Consider the following 18,841-nt stretch of genomic DNA (forward strand, 5'->3'; position numbering starts at 1 on the left):
CCAGAAAGGTGAAAGGAGTGCTTTGTCATTTCATTCATAACAAGCCCCTTCCCAAACACCTTTTGAGATGACTTTTGGCCAGCCCCTAAGAATGGGGGCTGGTTGCCTGGGAAACCAACTGGGAGGAGAGGGTTGGAACTTTCCCATCCCTGACCTCTGGGGAGGACAGAGGGGCTGGAGATTGAGTCATTCACCAATGGCCAATGACTTAATCACTCACACCTATGTGATGAAGCCTCTGTAAAGCCCAGAAGGATGGGGTTCATAGAGATTCCAGGGTGGCAAACAGATGGAGATGTGAGGAAAGTGGTACCCACAGAGCATGTAAACTGCACTCTTTCCCTGTACCGTGCCCCATGCATCTCTTCCATCTGGCTGTTCTTGAGTTATATCCTCTATGATAAAGCAGTAATCCAGTAAGTAAACTGTTCTCCTCATTTCTGTGAGCTGCTCTAGCAAATTAATTGAACCCAAGGGAGGGGGTCCTGGGACCTTCCAATTTACAGCTGGTTGGTCAGAAGCACAGGTAACAACCTGGACCTGTGATTGGCGTCTGAAGTTGGGGTGGGGGGCAGTCTTGTGGGGCTGAGCCCTTAACCCATGGGACCTGCCACTGTCTCCAGGTAACAGCACTGAGCTGAACTGTAGGACACCCAGCTGGCGTCAAAGGACTGCTTGATATGTGGGAAGCTCCCACTCACCTGGGGTCAGAGGTGGAAGAGTGCTGTCATGGAGGAGACACAGCAGTGGATCTTTCCTGAGAACCTAACAAGAGCTTCCAAACACAAGCGTCTGAGCCCACAGTGAATGAGTGTGAGCGCGTGAACGTTCCTAAAACCTGGCAGGCTCCTATGGGAAGCATGGCAGATATCATCCCTACAAAATGACAGAATGCAAGACCCACAAAGGGTTCTCTGCATGCGCGGGGAAAGCCGCACTATGAAAGTAAACAGAGTGGCTATGGAGGGCAGATTAAGCTGATCTTCTGGGGAAAAGGCTAAAACTACAAAGAAGACTGTCCTGAGGCAAAATGCAATACCTGAAGGAACATCTGACCCCGAAAGGAGAACTAGACAAATTTACAATTATAGTTAGAGACATCGACATGCCTATCAGTAACAGAACTAGTAGACAAAAGATTGGTGAAGACACAGAAGAGCTAAACAACACCATTAACCAAATCACTGACATTTATAGAACACTCCCCAGCAAAAGCAGAACACAAAATTTTCATGTTCACATGGAACATTCATCAAGACAGTTCAGATCCTGGTTATTAAAATAACCTAAAATTTAAAATCATACAAAGTATGTTTCTGACTATAATGGAATTAAACTAGAAATCAGTAAAGATAGGAAAATCTCAAATCAGTCGGAAATTAAACAACCTGCTCATAAATAATCCACCAAAAAGATGGTCTCAAGAGGAATTAGAAGATATTTTAAATGGAAGAAAAATGCAATTACAATGTATTAAAATTTGTGGGCACAGTTAAAGGAAGTAGTACTTAGAAGGAATTTATAGCATTGAGAGCTTATATTAGGAAAGCAGGCCTCAGATCAATAAGCTTCCACCTTAAGAGACAAAAGTAAGCCCACATCTTCCAGAATGAAGGAAAGAGAGCAGAAATCAATAAAATTGATAACAAAAGCAAATGAAGCCAAAAGCTGGTTCTTTGAAAAGATTAGTAAAATTGATAAGCCTCTAGCAAGCTTGACAAAAAAGAGCAAGCCATACTGTTAGCAATATCAGGAGTAAAACGTGATTATCTGAATTTGCATTTCACTGACTTAGTGAGGGTTACCTTCTTTTTCATGTTGATCAATCATCTATTTCTTTGATGAATGGCCTATTTATGTGCTTTGCCAAGCTTAAAATTATTTTGGGAAAACTAGAAAAGCACACTGCCTTTCCCCCACCCCCACCCCCCAGTCGGTATCTGTTTAACTAGCTAGGATCTCTGTATTATCTATCTGACCCCAATCTTGTGTCAAACGTGTTGCAAATGCTTTGTCATAGCCCGTTGCTGACTGTATGCTTTCTTTTGTATAGAAAATGCTAATTTGCAGAGTCAAACCTCAAACCCTTTCTTTATGGGGTATTTTGAGTCACCTACAGAAAGATTCACCCTTTGGTCATAAAAAAATTCTTATGTTCTTCCAACGCCTTTAAAAAAAATCTTACCTTTTGCTTTTAGATCTTTAATCCAACCGGAATTAAGTTTTTTGGTGAATATGAATTAGGGATCCAACCTTTTTAAAAAAAATTCAATTAAATGGGAAGAAAAAGGCCCTAACGCCATCCAGTGAAGAGCCCTTAGTGATGTAAAATGTCACATCATGCTTCTTCATAAATTGCCACAGATACAAGGGAAAGTTTCTAGACGCTGCTCTTCTGTGGATCAACTGGTCTACATCTGGGCTCACAGCACTGTTCTGACTTAATTTTGCAGTGCATTTTAGTATTTGGTATGGCAAGTCTCCCTACCCGCCCTTGTTCTTTGCTTTCCTTGGCAATTTTCTTTTTTATATGAACTTTAGAATGAGCTTGTCGATTTCTATTTTAACATTCCATTTGGGAATTTTATTAAACTGCATTGAACTTACTAATTTTGGAGGACTGACATCTTTATAATATTGACTCTTTCTATCCCCAAATAGAGTATGTCTCCATTAAGTTGGTCTTCTTATATTTATTTCAATAAAGTTTTCATCAAAAGGTCTTTCACATTTCTTGCTGGATTTTTTTTCCCGTTTCCATCAAATTTTGTAAATGCTTCTTGCCTCTGCATAGGAAAGGGGCTGAACTGGGAGGAATGCTGTTACTTTTTCTAATGAATGAAGGAAGGAGACAGAAATGTGGGTGAAGACGGAAGTTGACGATGCTGTCATTAATCATGTATTTTGGAATTACCTCAAAAGAACCAGGGAATTGGAAATGACCCAATTGTTTATCAGCAAGGAAGTAGTTAAAGAAAACATGGCATATTCACACAATGGAACATTATTCAGCCTTCGATAAGAAGGAGAAAGCTCTCAATGTACCCAGACGTGCCAAGAGCTCCAAGATGCAGTATAGATGGAAGAAGACAGTGTGTGACATGTTGCCTTTTGTTTGAGGAAGAGAGGAGGAATAATACCTGTGTCCACATCAAGGAACTCTGGAAGGATACACACACTAGCCAGTGGTTACTGTAGGTGTGGGGTGAGCAGTGAGTGAGGGAGAGGCAAGGAGGCCCCAGGCTGACCTTCCATACTGCTTTGATTTTTGACATGTAAAAATGTATTAGCTATTTTTAAAAATCCTAGAGAAAACAGGAAAAAAAAAAAAAACCAAAACCAAAACTGAATACCCACTCTGTGAAGGTATGTCTCCCCCTGAAAACTCCAAGCTGTGTGTGGTTAAGCTAGGCTGACGGCAGAGCCAGCTAGGGGCCTGTAGGGCCCGCAATTGTAGCCCCTCCCTCCTGGGCCTGAACCTGGCTGGAAGGGTACTTTGAACCTCACCATATTCAAAACACGTAGATTTTTGGATAGCGAGGTGTAAATCCTGAATTTCCACCATAAAAACTAACCTTTCCTAGGAATAAAATTTGAACTTGATTACACCAACAATAGAAGCTTATCGAGTTTTTCAGAAGGACCAGGGCTTCCTTAGGTGAGCCAGGCTGCTGGCTTTTCCATGTGTTCTGATTGGGACACATAGACTCTGTTCCACTTTCCTCCACAGCAGGACTGATTTCCCAGGGATGCCCGCGGTGTGCCCTTCATAACAACAGTGCTCCTGTAGCCTGTGACTGCTGTTTATAGATTAAAGGACACCTTCTTCATGACTGCCACAGTATGTATGGCAAAGGTTAACATTTAATAATACAAAATATAAACCATAATTTTTTAAAAAATGGCTTCTTCTTACGTACAGCATGGATTTAAGTTTGGGCCTCCTGCACTATTAGTGGGAAGGTAAATTGGCACAAGTTCTCTGGAGGGCAGTTTGGCTTTACGGCTCTTAAAAAGGAGCACATCTTTGACTTGGCAATTCCACTCCTAAGCGTTTCCCCACATACCCATGTGGGCCCAGGGAGGTGACCACAGCGCAGCATCCCGGGCAGACGGGGCACATCCGCACGCTGCCCCCATCGGAGCTCCTACGGTGGTGGGGAATGAGGAAAGGGAAGTGCAGGCAGCCCTGAGCATCTGGAAGACCCAGCCAACGCTCTCTGCTCACGCCTGCACAGGTTCAGGAAGCCCGGTGGCTCACGGGCAGGGGACACCACGCCTGCTGCCTGGGATCTTGCTGTGAGTGTGGCTTCAACTTAAACCCCAAACACTGGCCGTGTTGACTGTGACCGGTAGTGTGAACCAGTTAAGAGTGACTGCTTGTGACAGCTAACATCGCCATTAATCCGTCTTTTACTGGTTTTATGACCTAGGTGTTGACTAGGGCCAGAGACAGACAGCCTGTTTCACTTGAGGATTTCAAGGGAACTGGAGGCTCTTCTGTCTCTGTGCTGCCTTCTGCTCCTTGAGAGGAATCCTGGGGGTCAGGAGCAAATGCCTGCTTCCTGCCAAGAGCCCCCTCCAACAGCCCGCCTTGCTGGGGGCCCCGGCCTGGCACCAAACACCCCTCCCTCGTGGATGGATCCCGACGCTGCCCGCTGTGCTTTCTACGACGTTTTCCGTGGACTCGACTCGTACCCACGCCCAGCCGAGTGCTCTGCTGTGTGGCGTCACCCTGTGAGAACGGCTCTGACAACGGGTGAGACACCATCTCACCGCGACATCCCCGGAGACAAACACCAGACCCGGCCTAAAGCCAAGGCCGCTACATGGATCCCCAAACGTAACTACATTGGGTAAAAGTCTGAAGTCACGGGCTAGTGCTTAAAGCCAACATTACTGCAGGAAACAAAAAGAGGAAGGCAGGAAGGCCAGAGTACAGTAATCGGATAGCTGCAGATCAAGTAAAAAAATCCGAGTACCTAAGGACATTTTTCTTCTATTCTTGTTCAAGGACTCAGTCAAATAAACAGAGAAAAGAAGCAGCACAGACGAGGGCCAGCCGGCTCAGGCGTTTATTGGCAGAGAGCACAGGAGTGTTGCCACGGTAACTGCAGACATTAGCTGCTGCTGGGCGAGGGCCGTCAGGCAGAGACCACCCTCCTGCGGGCGAAGGGCGGCAGCCACGGCTCAGGCCCCCAGGCACTGCCTCACCTTCACAGAGAAATACCCGACTCACAAGCGACTTCGGCACAGCCTTGGGCACCAAATACAAAACGACTGCGACAAGCATTCGGAAACCAGCTGGCACGCATTTTCAGTCATGCATTTTTAATTGATAATGTTTTCAGTGTACTGAGCGCAGGGACAAAAAGACAAGTTATCACGCTTGCACGTTTCTTTTTCTTTTCTTTTGAAATCAAAGCATGGTTTCACAGTGATGAAATCAACTTATTTCCCACCTCCAACAACTTGGCACTAAAGGTATGTTAAACATGGAAAATACTCTCACCAGTTAAAATGAGGACGCTTTATAGTCCTTGAAATTCCAGTAAACACGTGTGTTTGAAATTTCCATGAAGTCTGAAGAAAAAAAGGTGCCACTCAACAGAAATCCCGGTGCCTTGTCCTACTGTGCCTTGCTGTGGAGACCACAGGGCTGTCCCCCGGGGCCTGCCGTCCACTTCCTGGGAGTGGCAGCCCTGGCGTCTGCATCTCGGGCCCCTGTACTCTGAGCCACCGCAAAGGGCTATTTTGAAGGTTAAATCAGATGTTAAAAGTGAGAACACCTTTAAGTTGTTGCCCCGTCGAGGCTTTACGATAGACATTTCAAATGACAGGATTAAAAATGAGGAATCTGTTAAACAAAAATTCTCCAGTAATTTCTCAATAAACTACGTTTTCTTTTAAAAGAAGAAAAGAAAAGTGGGCATGAAATCCTATACTTTGATCGGAGACACATTGAACAAGCAACGCAGCACTTGGGTACTGGATTTCTCCAAGTGCAGAAGTGTATTTCTCACGGCTCAGATAGGGCTAAAGTTTGAAGAATCAGGTAAAAACATGTATAAACAACCTAAATAGAAAACCAAATTTAAAAGCTTCAGGTGAAATCATTTCATCTTAAAATTAGAGGAGGAAATCTATTATTTGCCACTCCTCTCCTACGGCTTCGAAAAGGCAGTTACTGAGTTTTCACAGCTCTGGCTTCTGCTTCAATGTGTAACAGAGTGTGTGTAATTCACAGAATTTAGAGATTCGACACATTTCACCCCAGGCACTTATGGCCCATCCTACAAGTCTTGGACAGCTGAGCAGGCCTAGCCCTGAAAGCAGACGTTTATCGACAAATCGTCTGTTCTGTTGCTTCTCACAGCCTCAAGTGACTGGTCAGTGCACACGGACAGCACAGCAGTCTGGACGCCTGCTTGCCCACAGGCTGTACCGTCAGGTACCAAGAGGCCAACTAAGAGTGCACAGACAGCGTTCCCAAGAAATACTGGTCCAAACAACAAAACCTGCAACCTAAACAGCAAAGCTCTTAACCCTAGAATGTAAAACAAGACAACTGAGTAACTAGGCACTGACGTCAACAGTCGCAAACGAAGAGGCTGCTCTGAGAGTTACGATTTTAGTCAGTTTCATTACCATGTGTCTTGGAAAGAGAGTTGTGGACTGAAACTTGGACTCCAAACGCCTCCCAAGGTTTGGGAAGTTCTCAGCCATCATTTCTTTAAACAAGCTTCCCGCTCTCCCTCCCTCTCTCCTCCTCCCGGGGCTCCAGTGATGTGCAGACTGTCTCTTAACGGTGTCCTGTAAGTCCTGGAGGCTTTTCATCCCCCCCCACCCCCCCCCGGCCGCTTTGCTTCTCTGTTTGAATAATTTCCAATGCTATGTCTTCAAGCTCGCTGTTTCTTTCTTCCGTTGCTGTTGAAGCTCTGTATTCAATTCTTTGGCTCAGTCGTTGTATTCTTCAGCTCCAAAATGTCTGTTTGGTTCTTTTTTATGTTTTCTGTCTCTTTGTTGAACTTCTCGTTTTGTTCTCCTGATTTTGTTGTTCTATCTGTGTTCTCTTGTAGCTCTCTGAGCATTTTTGGAACGATTATTTTGAATTCTTTGTTGGCCAACTCATGTGTCCCCATTGCTCTGGGGAGAGTTACTGGAAGTTTGCCGTGTTCCTTTGGTGGTCTCACGATTCCCTGATGCTTTGTGATCCCTGCAGTCTTGATATTAATAGGTATCTGTGCACTTGAAGCAGCAGCTATCTCTTCCAGACTTTATGGGCTGACTTTGGTATAAGGAAAGACCTTCACCTGCAGGCGGGGGCATGCCGGAGTGTGCTGGGATCTCAGGCCTAGTGGTGCGGGGGTCCAAGTGCAGGGTCGGGGGTAGTCTGGGTGGGAGGGATACTGTGCCATTGGCTCAGGCAACTGAGGGTCACAGCATCAACTGTGTGGTTCCTGGCAAGCACTGTGCGGGGCTCTGCAGTGGCTGCAAGGGCTGGTGGGTTCCTCAGTGGTACCTCCAGGTTCAGCTGCTGGGGCACAGGGCAGGAAGCAGTGATGGCCACAGTTGGAGGTGTGCACACACCTGGCTGTGGAGACCAGCTGCAGGTGCCTGTGTAGTGGCAGGGGCTGGTCGCAGACTCACACATAGTGGTGGGGAACAAGGCCAGTTGCAAGGGCTTGGGCCAAGCGTGGGCCCACAGCAGCTGCGGGGGCCCTGGCAGGTGGTGTACTTTCCTAGAGCTGCAGAATCTCCCCACAGGTGTGTACACAACAGCGGAGGCTGGTGACGGGGATCAGCCTGGGGGTGTGCAGGTGCACAGCTGGGAGGGGCTGGCCACACTGTGCACCCGGCAACGGGGGTCAGCCGCAGGGGCCTAGGCGGGCATCTTGCACCTATGTAGCTGCAGAGGCCTGGGCTCTGGCGGGGCCAGGGAGAATGGGGAGGGACTCAGGCAGCAGGTGCCCAGGAATGGGAGTACCCACGGGGTGGTAACTACGGAGAGCTGGCGGGCTCCTCTGCGGAGCAGGGCACTAGGAACCATGGTTGTTCCAGCTGCACGGCTGACACTTTGCTTTGCTGGTCTCTAGGTGGGGTGAAACTGAACAGGTCCCTTGTGTGGTGCCCCAAAAGGCTGGGGAAGCTAGTCGCTCACACCCCCCCCCTTTCCTGTGGAGGAGAACTCTTTCTAGCTGGGGAGCTCCCTCTTGGTGCTGAGCAGTGCTGGCCTGGGAGATGGGGTGATGCAGACAAGAGGAAGCTGTTCTTCCCTTTCTGTGTGATTATTTTCAGGGTTTTGTTCCACTGAGCAGCTGTGAAGTGGACTCCTGAGTTCTCCCAGAGCTGTTTTTCTCTGTGGATAGCTAATTGCTGATCTTTGTTGGGAGTCGGGGGATGGAGGCCGGGGTCTCCCTACTTCGCCATCTTGGTGATATCATTTGAAAGTGAGCTCCAGGAGCTACGAAACTCCCTCCCAGACAGGAAGGGGCTGAGTAGGATCAGATAACCACCTTTCGGGAGACTTTGCAAAACAGGCATCTTGCAGTGGGTAGGCTTGATATCCAGGTGCTTTAGAAGGACTTGGGGACACAACTGACTCTGATCGTTTGTCCTTCCCACAAGCACTGGAGTCCTTTCTATTTGCCAGGCCCTAGGCACACAGAAGGCAGCCCTTTCCTAGGGAAGTCTCAGCCCAGTAGAGAAGACAAATAAAGACAATCTACGGACCAACGTGACCGATACCAAAGCAAGGTCAGGACAGCGCAGGACTGGAGCGGTGTGTCTGCACGTGTCAGGACAGCGCAGGACTGGGGCGGTGTGTCTGCACGTGTCAGGACAGCGCAGGACTGGGGCGGTGTGTCTGCACATGTCAGGAGTGGGAGAGGGTTACTGAGGGCTCCCAGCTGCACCCGTCAGGACAAGGGGGCTGCAGCCTGACGGACCTGGACCGCCTGCAGGGTGTGTTACAGGGTGAGGGCAGTGAAACACAGTCCATGCAAAGGCAGAGAGGCGATGAGAAAGCAAGGGGCATTCGGAGAAACACAAGAGTGTCCTATAAAAGCACCATTTTCCCCAGGAAATAGGCATAGCGTGAGGGCATGTGACAGATGTTTACAGCCACAGAAACCAACATGGTGACTTTTCTGGAAAGGAGGATGGTGTGGTGGACTTAGCCCAAATTAATCACAAGTTTTCCTAGTCAATGTAAAATGATTTGACGGCTCCCCACCCAACGTACAGAACTTAGCACTTTACTCTCACACAGAGTTAGGTGGCCCTTAAATATTTAGTGAACATAATTATTTCTATGGCATTTTGGAATGTGACATACTCAGAAATTTAGTGTTTTTCTGAAAATGCTAGCTTTTCTTTAAAATGAAATTTACACATGACATCAAGAAGTTAGAGAAAGGAGCTGTCAGAGCACAGGCTTATCTATTTCTCATCCAGTTCCCGCAGGTGAAGGACAACGTGCTCTAGGATGAAGGAGCATGCTGACATTATTGCAAGCTCGACCCGCTTCATACTTGGTAGCGTAACTTCCGGAGATGCATGGGTCAAGTTCAATACGTCCTTCATGTAGACATGCTGAGGTGATTAAATTAGGTGTGCCTCACATTACTACGGCAGCAAGTGTGATACTGAGAAGGTCTAACAACCAGTCCGGCGAGGGGTCCCACCACTCTGAAGCTGCGCTGGCTGTGGGTGGCAGGCTGGCTGCCCCGTGTCCCTGCTGAAGGTACAACTGTCCCCTGGGCTCGGGGACAGAACTTCCAGTACAATTAGCCACATGTTGGGAAATGACCTCCTGTAATGCTGGATTAAAGATGTGCATCTTGCTTCTTCAATACATGCCAGAAAGACAACTTTATATAATTGCAAGAAAAAGCCATAGCCATTCTTGGCTTGTAACACTATCTTTTATGAAGTTCCCAATGGTATGTTGATTATATAAAACTAAAAAAATATATTCTTGTCAGAGATGCATACTGAACTATTTTTGGGTGAAATGACAGATGTTTTGGGTGTTTCCAAATATTACAGCATAAAAAAAGTGGGGCAAAGGTACAGTAGATAAAAAAGGTACAGTAGATAAAACAAGATTGGCATAATGCGGACAATTGTGGAAGCTAGCTGATACAGTGGTTCTATGTGCTATTTTCTCCATACTTGTTTAAGTTCAAACACTCCCATAAGTCCGTTGCTGACCTTAGAGGGTGATGGCCGGCAAATGGCTCCTCTTTCTGAAGCTGGCAGGTTGAGTGTCCTCAGATAAATCCCTCTACAATTCTAAAAGCAACTCCTTAAACAAGTAAATACAATCAGGAAGCAACCAAGCAACAACTGGGATAAACTCAGATTGTCTGTAGGTGCACAGGTAGACTGATTAGTAAAGAGAAATCACTTTACAACTAGCACAAAAAGTTATTTTAAACTTTACAGGTGTTTTAAAGTCCCTCTAATTTTCCCCTCCAAAAAAAGCAAAAAAAAAGGACAAATATGACAGAAAATAAAGAACCATCTACTGTGTCATGGTATGAATTACAAATCATTTAAATTACTAATTTTAGCACTTTCTTCACTCTGAATGATACTGATCTGCTAGGAATCAATGTTCTTAAAGATTTCAAAAACTCTTGCATAAGTCACAAGTAATATGTTTTCAAAAAACCGTTATAGTTTCCCAAATTGTGATGTTTTCATTTTCACTTAAATGCTGGACTGTGAAAGAATAAATTATAATCCCAAGTCCAGATGGAGTGTAGAATCTTTTTCCAGGAAGACTGAGAAAATGCTTTTCTAGATATGTAAATTAAGAGCATCCTGAAAACTTAGTAAGTTGTGGGAAATACATACATAACGTTTGTAACTAGATATATTTGGTCTTTATCTCTGGTTCCCGACACAAAGCTCCTAAAACCCTTAGAATTTCCTGAGTTTTAGGGGTCCCTTGTGAGCAGAGTTTATGCTAATGAACTGACTTCGGGTGTGTCCCCTAGAGAGTCTCAGTGTGGGGCTGGTCACCAGAAAGATCGAAGGAACTTTTAGCTCTACCCACCGGCCTCAGGGAAGGGGGATGCTGGAGATTAAGCTCTAGAAAAATTCTTGAACAGCAGGATTTGAGGAGCTTCTGAGCTTCCGGGTTGGTGAACAGGAAGACATCCATGTGCCGCGAGGGTGGCGCACCCCAAACTCCACGGGGACAGAAGCTCCTGTGCCCGGTACCCTTCCAGACCTGGCCCTATGTATCTCCCCGTCTGCCGTTCATTTGTATCCTTTAACATCCTTTGCAATAAACCAGTAATCTCGTAAGGAAACCGTTTCTCTCAGTCCTGTGAGCTGCTCTAGAAGTTAATCAAACCCGAGGAGGGGGTCGTGGGAACCTCAGACTTAGTGCTGACTTAACCTTAGCACTTAACCTGTGCTCGCAGGTGAGAAGCACAGGTAACAACCTGGACGGGTGACTGACATCTGCAGTGTGTGTCTGGGGGCGGGTGGTGGTAGTGGTGGTGATGCCTACTGAGCCCTTAACCTATGGAATCTGATGCCATCTCCGTGTAGACAGGGTCAGAACAGAACCCATCTGGTGTGTGAAGAATCAGAGGATTGGTTGGTGGTGTTGGAAAACACTCCACGGACCAAATACCACATCTTCTCCCCTCTTCATTTTTCCTAAAGGCCTTTATTAAGAACCACCATGGTTTGGTTCTCCAGCAACTTTTATTGGTCAAGGGATGTGGAATTATATGCAGTACCTGGGGTTTAATTAACAGGCTCACTTATAAATCAACTTAACATTTATCTTATTTAAAAAAAATTTTTGCTTTTGAATAAACTGATGTGGTCAAACAGACATGCTCCTACCCCATGCAAAAAGCTGTCCCAAAACGAGCAGCTTGCAAACCCACTGTAAATGAGATACTGAATGAAACATTCTTCTAGCGAGGTCCAAGAAGCAGCTCAGTCTGAGAATTTGCTTCATATCCTGACTTTTCAAAATCAAATATTCGAGACATAAAAGAAGCAAAATTAAAGTACGTAAAACAGCTATATCCTGATATTTTTATCCAAGTCACTTCCCAGAGTTTGTAGTGCTGCTGTGCTCTGTTGGTTAAAACAAAACAACAAAAGCAGTAGGCAGCTTCCAACTTAAAGGTAATGAAATTTACCAGTTTGCAGCTAAAAGTCACAGCGGAAGAACACACGTAAGGTGAAGAATGCTTGTAAACCTTTCAGCTTTAAGTAGTGCTGCATTTTAACTTTAAAGAGAAGTTCTATTATATTTTTTTTGCATAAACATTTTAAAATATTAGAACAAGTCTTTGTAATACAATATATATTAGACTTCAATATAACTCATGTGAATTAAAAACATGTTAACTTGATAACTGTCATAAGGCAAAAGTTGTACAGAAACTTCTTAGTGGTGTCCCTTTAAAATTAACTTGATTTAGTGGGTTGCCTTAAAATGAACACAAAACAACAAAAGACTAAAAAAGAGGCAGTGATGCTCTGATACTGAATCCCAGAAAAAGCACAGTAGCAAACGATGTGTTTTCTAACAGGGAGACCAGGTGGTTCAGCAAACTGGGACCAGGTGAGCAGCCCCTGGTACATGGTTCATCTATTGCACTGACCAGATGCTGAGAGTAGATCGCTTGCCTAGGAAGTTTGGTTAAAGGTACCAGCATCTTTAGTACTAATCACAGTGCCTGTGACAGAGCAGGTGCTCAGCTCTACCTCCTGAACTGGTCTGATGAAGATACTTTAAAATCAACAGGGTGCTGGACAGTGTAAAGTTCATGGAAAAACTCCATTTTTCATTTTGTTTTGGTATGTGAGTAACTACTGATCTAGTATTTCGAGTGTGGCTCACATAACACCTTTGGACTGTGGTAAATGGAATTAACTAAGCACTGCATTGGCGATCAATGCCAGAGTCTCTGAATATCAGGTCATAAACATAACCAACTGTGCAATATAACCGACGCGATGATCAAAGCACACCTCACAATGAACAGATTTTAGTTCAGACGATTAAAAAAAAATGAAGTATTAGACTGCATTTAGTGCAACACTCTATTGATCATACCATACATCAGATACCATGCTGTGGAGACGTACTGGAGTAGCTTATGTACAGTACACAGCCAGGATTCAAACTGGGGTGAGAGGGCGAATACGGAACAGAACATTTTTACATATATGTGTACATTTAATGGTCTTGTCCACTGAACTGGATTTATTATACGTTTGCTGTGCCACATCTACTAGCTTGCATAACAACCCAAATTATTTTTTTTGCACAAAGAGCTACTTCCATTTAAAGTAGAAAAAGATGGTGGTTAAAAAAAAAAACTTCTTCAAGCTCCAACAATTGTGTCCCAAATACCACTGTATGAACACCTAAAAAATATTAAGAACAATTTAGAAATATGCATAACTAAAAATGTACAAACAAACATCGATTAAAGTCACAAAGGGAACTAGTGAATGAATACTTCCAATTTTTATTTAAACTTACCTAGGCATATTAGATAATGTTGACTATACATAAAAAAGAGGAAGCTTTAGAAAGTTAGAATCTCTACTTGCAAATTTTATAAATGAGCCTTAGCTACAGGAACATTCATTTAGACTTCAATGAACCCAGGAAAAGACTCGTCACTGACATAAAGGGAGAAGAACCTCTAACTCAATCACTCCCATCAACTTTCCTTTCTGAGCAAGTGCATTAAGGATTTCCTACAAATTCTTTCAAACAGAGAATCTAATTTTTTTTTAATTGGTAAGGCTGGGTTTAATCTAGCATTTTGCTATTTGTTTTATATTTTCCCCATCTGTTCTTTACTTCCTTTTTTCCCCTTTTCCTGCCTTCTTTTGGATTTATTTAATTATGTATTTATTCCATTTTAATCCCCATGTCGGCTTATTAGCCAAAACTCTTCATTGTGTTGTTTCAGTGCTTTAGGATTTTTTTCTTAAGATTTTATTTTTTTAGAGCATTTTTAGCTTCGAAGCAAAATTGAGGCGGGAAAAGTAGGTAGAGTTCCCAAAGACCACCTGCCTTCACACATCCACAGCCTCCCCCATTATCAACGTCCCCACCAGATGGTACATTTGTTACAGCTGATGAGCCTACACTGACAATTCATAACCACCCCAAATCCATAGTTAAATTACAGTTCACTCTTGGTGTTCTATGTTCTAGGGGTTTGGACAGATACATGATGACGCGGATCCGTCACGTGGTATCATACAGTCTTTCCACTCTCCCCAAATCCTCTGTGCTCTGCCTATTCATCCCTCCCATGCCCAGCCCCTGATCCTTCCCGTCTCCATAGTTTTGCCTTTTCCAGGATGTCACATAGTTGGAATCATGCAGTATGTAGCCTTTTCAGATTGGCTTCTTTTTTTTTTTTTTGGCTGCACCGCATGGCATGTGGGATCTTAGCTCCCTGACCAAGGCTTGAACCTGTGCCCCCTGCATTGGAAGCGCGGAGTCTTAACCACTGCACCTCCAGGAAAATCCCAAGATTGGCTTCTTCCACTTAGTTATATGCCTTGAAGGCTTGACAGCTCATTTCTTTTTAGTGCTGAATAATATTCCATTGTCTGGATAGACCGCAGTTTACCCATTTGCCTTCCGAAGGACATCCTGTTTGCTTGCAAGCTTTGGCAATTATGAATAATGCTGCTATAAACATCCATGTGCAGGTTTTTGTGTGGACATAAGTTTTCAACTCCTTTGGGTTAATAGCAAGGAGTGAGACTGCTGGATCATACAGTAAGAGTATGTTTAGTTTCATTCATCTATCTACCTACCTATCTACCTACCTACCTACCTAATGGTTTTACCCATGTTATATGACTGACAGTTTAAACATTGATTATAAACGTCTTGCTAATTTATTTATTTATTTTTAAGCATTACTCTTTTTTTTTAATTTAATTTTTATTTTTGGCTGCACTGGGTCTTTGTTGCAGTATGCGGGCTTCTCATTGCGGTGGCTTCTCTTGTTGCAGAGCACGGGCTCTAGGAGAACGGGCTTCAGTAGTGTAGCATTCGGGCTCAGTAGTTGTGGCACATGGGCTTAGTTGCTCCGCGGCATGTGGGATCTTCCTAGACCAGGGATCGAACCCGTGTCCCCTGCATTGGCAGGTGGATTCTTAAGCACTGCGCCACCAGGGAAGTCCCAAGGTTAGTTTTATAAGAAAATGCCAAGCTGTCTTCTAAAGTGGCTGCACCATTTTGCATTCCCACCAACAATGAACAAGAATTCCAATTGTTCTACATCCTCACCAGCATTTGGTGCTGTCCGGGTCTTGGACTGTGGCCATTCTAATAGGCTTGTAGTGATATCTCATTGTTTTACCTTGCTTTCTCCTTGATGGTATATGATATGGAGTATGTTTTCCTATACTTATTGCCATCTGGGTATCTTCTTTGGTGAGGTGTCTGTTAAGGTCTTTGGCCCGTTTTTAAATTGGGTTGTTTGTTTTCTTACTGTTGCGTTTTAAGAGGTCTTTGTGTATTTAGGATCAACAGTCCTTTATCAGGTGTGTGTTTCACAAATATTTTCTCCTGGTCTATAGCTTGTCTACTAATTCTCTTGACACTGTCTTTTGCAGAGCAGAAGTTTTTATTTTTCATGAAGTCCAGCTTACCAATTATTTCTTTCATGGATTGTGTCTTTAGTGCTGTGTCTAAAAAGTCATCACCACACCCTAGGTCATCTACATTTTCTTTTACCTTCTAGGAGTTTTACAGTTGTGCATTTTACATTTAGGTCTACGATCCATTTGGAGTTAATTTTTGTGAAGGGTACAAGGTCTGGTAGATTCATTTTTTTGCATGGATGTCCAGTTGTTCTAGCACCATTTGTTGAAAAGACTATTTCTGCTCCATTGTATTGCCTTTGCTCCTTTATCAAACATCAGTATGTGGGTGTATTTCTGGGCTCTCTATTCTGTTCCATTGATCTGCTTGTCTATTATTTCACCAATACCATACTGTCTTGACTACTGTGGCTTTATAGTGTTTTGGAGTTGGGTAGGAACAGTCCTTCAACTTTGTTCTTCTCCCTCAATACTGTGTAGGCTATTACGGGTCTTTTGTCTCCTCTCCACATAAACTTCAGAATCGGTTTGGTTTTCCTCATATAGATGTTGTTAGAGTTCCACCCATTTCCTTTTGGGGGTGCTAATGTGAAGGGTTAGGGTTAGGGATGCTAATGTGAAGGGTTAGGGTTAGGGATGCTAATGTGAAGGGTTAGGGTTAGGGATGCTAATGTGAAGGGTTAGGGTTAGGGATGCTAATGTGAAGGGTTAGGGTTAGGGATGCTGATGTGAAGGGTTAGGGTTAGGGATGCTAATGTGAAGGGTTAGGGTTAGGGGATGCTAATGTGAAGGGTGTTGTGTTTTTCATTTCGAATTGCACTTGTTCATTGCTGGCACAGAGAAAAGTGATGGACTTTTGTATATTAACCTTGTATCTTGCAACTGTGCTATATAATCATTTATATAGAGTTTGTGGACTTTTTGGATTTTCTACACAGATTATCATCAGCCAACACAGTTAGTTCATTTCTCCCTTCCCAGTCTGTGTACCTTTTATTTCCTTTTCTTACTGCATTAGCTAGGACTTCCAGTACGATGGTGAGAGGGGACCTCCTTGCCTTGATATTAATAGGAAAGCTTCAACTTTCTCACCATTAAGCAGGATGTTAGCAGTAGGTTTTGGGTAGATTTTCTTTATTAAGTTGAGGAGATTCCCCTCTATTCCTACTTTACTGAGAGCTTTCATTGTGAATGGATATTGGATTTTGTCAAATGATTTTTCTGCATCTCTTGATGAAATCATGTGATTTTTGTTCCCTGTTGATATGACGATTACATTAATTGATTTTGGAATGTTGAACCAGCCCTGCATACCTGGGATAAACCCCACTTGGAAGGATGTAATTCTTTGTATACATTGTTGGATTCAATCTAACATTTTGCTGAGAATTTTTGCATCTATGTTCACAGGAGATACTAGTGTGTAGTTTTCTTTTCTTGTAATGTCTTTGTCTGGTTTTGGAATTAGGGTAATGCTGGCCTCATAGAATGAGTTAGGAAGTGTTCTGTCTGCTTTTGTTCTGTGAAAGAGGCTGAAGAGAATTGGTATAGTTTCTTCCTTAAATGTTTGGTGGAGTTCACCAGTGAACCCGTGTGGGCCTGGTGCTTTGTGTTTTGGAAGATTATTAATTATTGGTTCAATTTCTTTAATAGATATAGGCCTATTCAGATTGTGTATTTGTTCTTGTATAAGTTTTGGCAAATTGTGTCTTTGATAGAATTGGTTTATTTCATGCAGGTTATCAAATTTGTGGGCATAGAGTTGTTCATAGCATTCCTTTATTATCCTTTTAATGTCCATAGAATCTGCAGTGATGCCCCCTCTTTCATATCTGATATTAGTAATTTTATTTTATATATGTATATATTTTTTTTTTCCCTTAGCCCGGCTAGAGTCACTGATTTTACTGGTCTTTTTCAAGGGGCCGGCTTTGGCTTCGTTGATTTTTCTCTATTGATCTCCTGCTCTAATTTTATTACTCCTTTTCTTCTGCCTACTCTGGCTTTAATTTGCTCTTCTTTTTCTCGTTTTCTATGGTGGACACTTATATGATGGTACTTAGACCTTTCTTCTTTTCTAGCACATGCACTCAATGCTATAAATTTCACTCTAAGTACTGTTTGTGTTGAATCTTCCCAAATTTTGATAAGTTGTGTTTTTTCATTTAGTTCAAAATATTCTTACATTTCCCTTGAGACTGCTTCTTTCACTCGTGTGTTATTTAGAAGTATGCTGTTTAATCCCCACGCATTTTGGATTTTCCAGTTAGCTTTCTGTTACTGATTTCTCGTTTAATTCCACTGTGGCCTGAGAGCAGACACTGGATGATTTCTGCTCTTTTAAATGTGCTCAGGTGTGCTTTATGGCCCAGGATGTGGTCTGTCTCGGTGAGTGTCCGTGTGAGCTTGGAAGAATGTGTGAGCAGAGATTCTCACTGCTGAGAATCTCTAACGTTTACTTATGCAATCACCTCTCCTTTTCATAACGCGGCTGCAAAAGGCAGTGACAGCCTCCACCTCTAAGCCTGTGCGGGGCTGTGGGTAGCAAACAGAGGGCGAGGCCGAAGGCGGCAGGGCGGCCACGACGCAGGCACCTACCTGTGCACCCTGCTGCTTCAGCAGCCACACTCCTGTGCGCTCGGGGCCTGTGCGCGGCGTGGAGACCGCAGCTGTCTCAAGGCCGCATCTCCATACTGAATACCTGAGCCCATTCTTTCTGGGTCCAGCTCACCTGAGGACCAAGCAAGTCTTTAGAAAAAGTTTTCATGTTTCTGTGATCCCCACAATATATTAAGTGAAAAAAGCAAAGTGCAGAACACTGTATATACAACACAAGTTTGAATACAGAGGAAAAGTACACACGTTTGCTTGTATGGGCATAAAAACCTCTTTGGACGGATACATAAAGAACTTGTAATAATGGCTGACTTCAAGAAAGAGCTCTAGACAGCTAGGGGACAGGAGACGGGGTAACAGAGGGTGACACACTCTATCCTCTTCTGCACTTTCTGGATTTGGAATTATGTGAATATATTACGTATACAAAGATTTAATTTAAAATTAAACCACGAATTAAAAAAGATACCATTTTTCACTTATGAGACTGGTAAAAACCCACGTATGATAATACACCCTGTGGGTGTGGCTTTAGTGAAATAAACACCTTCATTCACTACTAGTGGGATGATAAACTGCTACAACCCCGATGGAGGAA

At 43.7% G+C, this 18,841-nt stretch overlaps 1 protein-coding gene across 2 annotated transcripts in view; it reads right to left on the bottom strand.

Moving 5' to 3' along the window:
• Window positions 1-9,113: 9,113 nt before the first annotated feature.
• The window catches only part of RAB4A (RAB4A, member RAS oncogene family), a 56,619-nt gene continuing 46,891 nt past the window's right edge, over window positions 9,114-18,841 (bottom strand). For both annotated transcript variants that reach the window (XM_079899860.1, XM_079899861.1), the window contains 2 exons: window positions 18,226-18,358; window positions 9,114-13,413 (listed from right to left, as the gene is read on the bottom strand). In XM_079899860.1, the coding sequence (XP_079755986.1) occupies window positions 18,243-18,358 (116 nt within the window). In that variant the 3' untranslated portion in view covers window positions 9,114-13,413; window positions 18,226-18,242. The remainder of the gene's footprint in view (window positions 13,414-18,225; window positions 18,359-18,841) is intronic.

The sequence above is a fragment of the Stenella coeruleoalba genome (assembly GCF_951394435.1).
Source record: "Stenella coeruleoalba genome assembly, chromosome: 16".
Taxonomy (NCBI): Eukaryota; Metazoa; Chordata; class Mammalia; order Artiodactyla; family Delphinidae; genus Stenella; species Stenella coeruleoalba.